This window comes from Babylonia areolata, chromosome 2 (assembly GCF_041734735.1).
Source record: "Babylonia areolata isolate BAREFJ2019XMU chromosome 2, ASM4173473v1, whole genome shotgun sequence".
In the NCBI taxonomy this organism is placed as follows: domain Eukaryota; kingdom Metazoa; phylum Mollusca; class Gastropoda; order Neogastropoda; family Buccinidae; genus Babylonia; species Babylonia areolata.
In genome coordinates, this window is record NC_134877.1 from 66,789,452 (window position 1) to 66,794,451 (window position 5,000).

Consider the following 5,000-nt stretch of genomic DNA (forward strand, 5'->3'; position numbering starts at 1 on the left):
GACGTAACGCACGTGAAAATCAAGCTGGGGATGGGAGGGGGGGGGTATACCGATGTGAAGATTACTGCTTGCTCAAAATGCATAAATATTAAACAGTATACGGTTAAGCCCCCCATCCAACCCTTCCACACACACGCGCGCGCGCGCGCGTACACACACACACACACACACACACACACACACACACACACACACACACACCACAATATTAGATTCAGGCCAATTTCCACCGCCGTATCCAGTTTGTTCATTATTGCATTACTCATTTTGTCTGTGTGAAATCCAAGCTGCTCTCCCCAGGGAGAGCGCGTCGCTACACTGAGATTGCCACTTTTTTTCTTCTTCTTCTTCTTTTTCTGCCAACAAGCTTATTTGTTTTTACTATCGAAGTAGATTTATCAACACAATTTTGCCAGGGACAACCCTTTTGTTGCCGTGGGTTCTTGTACGTGCGATAAGTGCATGCTGCACACGGGACCTCGGTTTACCGTCTCATCCGAATGGCATTAGACCCCACCATCAGCTGAACCACACACTGCCACCCGCCCTCCCCCTCCCCAGCACCCCCCTCCCCTCCACAGCCCCACTCCCCACACCCCTTAACCCAACCCCACTTAACCAAACCTTCCCCAAACACCCCAAACACCTTGTCCCAAAACAACTTGGAAGCCCCCGCCACCACCAGCCCGCCCCCCCACCCCTCCTCTACCCCAGCACCCCCACCCCCACCCCCACCTGCATCAGTTGCCACCGTAGTGGTGGGAGCGGGTGTGTGGGTGGAGGAGGAGGAGGAGGAGGACAAGGAGACGGAGAGGGTGTAGGTGATGATCTTGACGGCCTGCCGTTTCCGGGCGAGGGACTCCGAAGAGTTCAGCAGCCGGCGGTAGCCCTGGAGGAAGGCGTCCTTGATCTCGTTGACCGTCGGGTAGCCGTCGCGGTGGTAGTAGGCGGTGGACGAGGCGGCTGTCATGGCGAGGCTGCACGTGACCTCCATCGTGTCGTTGTCCAGCTTCCTGTCATGAGGATGAGAGCAGCGTGCAGACAGGGAAGGAATGAGTTAATGAATCAGTGAATGAGTGAGTGAATTTATGAACGAACGAACGAACGAATGAACTCATTCATTCATTTATTCTTTTTTTTCTTGTTGATTAAATCAGTGCATTAAAAAAAAATCAATGGATTAACCAATGAATAATTAATGAATTAATTTATTAATGAATGAATTTACGAACGAATGAATGAATTAATGAACGAACAAATGGTTGGAAGGATCGATGGATGAAAGAATGAGTTGATTGATTGATTAACTGATTGATCGACCATTAAATAAGTAAGTAGTTAATCAATCAAGTGGGTAATAGAATAAGCATAAGATGCTCTCTTTTTTTTCAATCAACCCTCGAAAGAGAAAAATGAATAGATAAAAACAAAACGGGGGGCGTGGAGGGGGGGGGGGGGTCGTGGGGGAAGAAAAAAGAAAAGGAAAGACAAACTCATGAAATGAATTCACAAATATAATCCACACACACACACACACACACACACACACACACACACAATCTTATCAAAGAATCATATTTATTTCAAATTTTCAAAAGGGCAACATGAACAATTATTGTGCACAGACACGTAAAACATACTGTTTAGAATAGCATTTACACGTGGAGAAAATGTGGAGAAGAGAGAGAGAGAGAGACAGAGAGAGAGAGAGACAGAGACTGATTGACTGACTGAGTGACACAAAGGGAGGAGGGAGAGAGAAAGATGTCATGGAAAACAACCAGCATGTGCATATATTTATATATATATATATATATATATATATATATATATATATATATATATATATACAGAGAGAGAGAGAGATACATATATGATATCATATGCATGTGTGTGTGTGTATATATATATAGATATATATGTACATATTATATATATATATATATATATATATATATATATATATATATATATATACGACTCGTATGTGTGTGTGTGTGTGTGTGTGTGTGTGTGTGTGTACATATTTTATATATATATAACATTATATATATATCTATATCTATATATATATATATGAGTTATGAGGAGGTGCTTTTGATACACGTACGCGCACACGCGCGCCACTCGATCACTGAGAGGTTGTGGGGGTGAACTGAAGGCATGTATGCTATCACAGTGGAGAGACACGGACAGTAAGAGTCAAAGACACAGAGACCGAGAGAAAGAGAGACAGACGGACAGAGAGTATTGCGCATCAAAGGAAGAGAAGGCTGCCTCACCTCAGGCCAGTCAATGTAGTGTTCTTGAAGCGGCTTCGGAGTGAGCTGAAGTCATACATATCTTCAATCTGGGAACGAAATAAAAGGCAAGACATGTTTGTGCTTCTCTCTCTCTCTCTCTCTCTGTCTCTGTGTGTGTGTGTGTGTGTGTGTGTGTGTGTGTGTGTGTGTGTGTGTAGTGTTGTAAATGCCATATTACGTAATGTTCATGTAATCACGATTATAATGTGCAGGTTGTATTGATATAATGATTCCCCCCATCCCCCACCCCCTCCCCCGGACATTGTGTTGCTTACTCTATTACCACCATAAAATATAATGGATTCAATCTATTCAAATCAACTCAATTCAATTATGTGTGTGTGTGTGTGTGTGTGTGTGTGTGTGTGTGTGTGTGTGTGTTAGTTGATATGATTGATTATGTGTTTAGTTGATTGACTGATTGTATGCTTGCTTACTTATGAATAGGAAACGCTGGCAGTTGTGTTGTTTATTAAAATCTCTGTAATTCTTGTTCACACCACCCCTTCATGGGGAGCCATGGCCTATTTTGAATGAAACATGTGTATCCATACCTCTCTCTCTCTCTCTCTCTCTCTCTCTCTCTCTCTCTCCAGCTCAAATATGACATTGTCCCCGATAAGTCAATTTTGAAAGCATCTGATGCAGAGATTCAACCCATCCTGATAATATGTAGTGTAGACATTTTGGAACATGTAAAAACAAAAACAAAAAGCAAAACGTGTTTCTGTAACAGGCAAGGGCGGTTTCTTTCTGGTAAAGAAACATCTATCTTAAAAAAAACAAAAAAAAAACAAAATCAACAGTGACAAAACAACACGACCACTGCAGTCAACAGTGACAACATCACAACACCACCGGCACAACAGTGACAATAACACACCACCACCACTGCCGTCAACAGTGACAACACAACGCAGCCACTGCCGTCAACAGTGACAACAACAACACACGACCACTGCAGTCAACAGTGACAACAACACAACACAGCCACTGCAGTCAACAGTGACAACAACACAACACAGCCACTGCAGTCAACAGTGACAACAACACAACACAGCCACTGCAGTCAACAGTGACAACAACACAACACAACTGCAGTCAACAGTGACAACAACACAACACAGACACTGCAGTCAACAGTGACAACATCACAACACAGCCACTGCAGTCAACAGTGACAACAACACAACACAACTGCAGTCAACAGTGACAACAACACAACACAGCCACTGCAGTCAACAGTGACAACAACACAACACAGCCACTGCAGTCAACAGTGACAACAACACAACACAGCCACTGCAGTCAACAGTGACAACAACACAACACAACTGCAGTCAACAGTGACAACAACACAACACAGCCACTGCAGTCAACAGTGACAACATCACAACACAACACCTACAGTCAACAGTGACAACAACACAACACAGCCACTGCAGTCAACAGTGACAACAACACAACACAGCCACTGCAGTCAACAGTGACAACATCACAACACAACACCTACAGTCAACAGTGACAACAACACAACACCACCGGCACAACAGTGACAACAACACAACACGACCACTGCAGTCAACAGTGACAACATCACAACACAACACCTACAGTCAACAGTGACAACAACACAACACAGCCACTGCAGTCCACAGTGACAACAACACAACACCTACAGTCCACAGTGACAACAACACAACACCACCGGCACAACAGTGACAACAACACAACACGACCACTGCAGTCAACAGTGACAACAACACAACACCTCAGTCCACAGTGACAACAACACAACACGACCACTGCAGTCAACAGTGACAACATAACAACACAACTGCAGTCCACAGTGACAACAACACAACACCGCAACAGTCAACAGTGACAACAACACAACACGACCACTGCAGTCAACAGTGACAACACCACAACACGACCACTGCAGTCAACAGTGACAATTACACAACACGACCACTGCAACCAACAGTGACAACAACACAACACCACCGGCACAACAGTAACAACAACACAACACCACCACTGCAGTCAACAGTGACAACACAACACCACCACTGCAACCAACAGTGACAACAACACAACACCACCGGCACAACAGTAACAACAACACAACACCACCACTGCAGTCAACAGTGACAACACAACACCACCACTGCAGTCAACAGTGACAACACAACACCACCACTGCAACCAACAGTAACAACAACACAACACAGCCACTGCAGTCAACAGTGACAACAACACAACACGACCACTGCAGTCAACAGTGACAACAACACAACACGACCACTGCAGTCAACAGTGACAACAACACAACACAGCCACTGCAGTCAACAGTGACAACAACACAACACAGCCACTGCAGTCAACAGTGACAACACAACACAGCCACTGCAGTCAACAGTGACAACATCACAACACAACACCACCGCTACAGTCAACAGTGACAACAACACAACACAACTGCAGTCAACAGTGACAACAACACAACACAGCCACTGCAGTCAACAGTGACAACATCACAACAAAACACCACCGCTACAGTCCACAGTGACAACAACACAACACCACCACTGCAGTCAACAGTGACAACAACACAACACGATAACTGCAGTCAACAGTGACAACATCACAACACGACCGCTACAGTCAACATTGACAACATAACAACACACCACC

General features: G+C 44.6%; 1 protein-coding gene across 1 annotated transcript in view; it reads right to left on the bottom strand.

The window, feature by feature from the left end:
• Positions 1 to 5,000, bottom strand: part of LOC143276510 (uncharacterized) — a 71,946-nt gene that overhangs the window by 34,822 nt on the left and 32,124 nt on the right. The window contains exons 10-11 of the mRNA XM_076581053.1: positions 2,283 to 2,350; positions 736 to 1,013 (exon numbers count right to left, since the gene is read on the bottom strand). Of these exons, the coding sequence (XP_076437168.1) occupies positions 736 to 1,013; positions 2,283 to 2,350 (346 nt within the window). The remainder of the gene's footprint in view (positions 1 to 735; positions 1,014 to 2,282; positions 2,351 to 5,000) is intronic.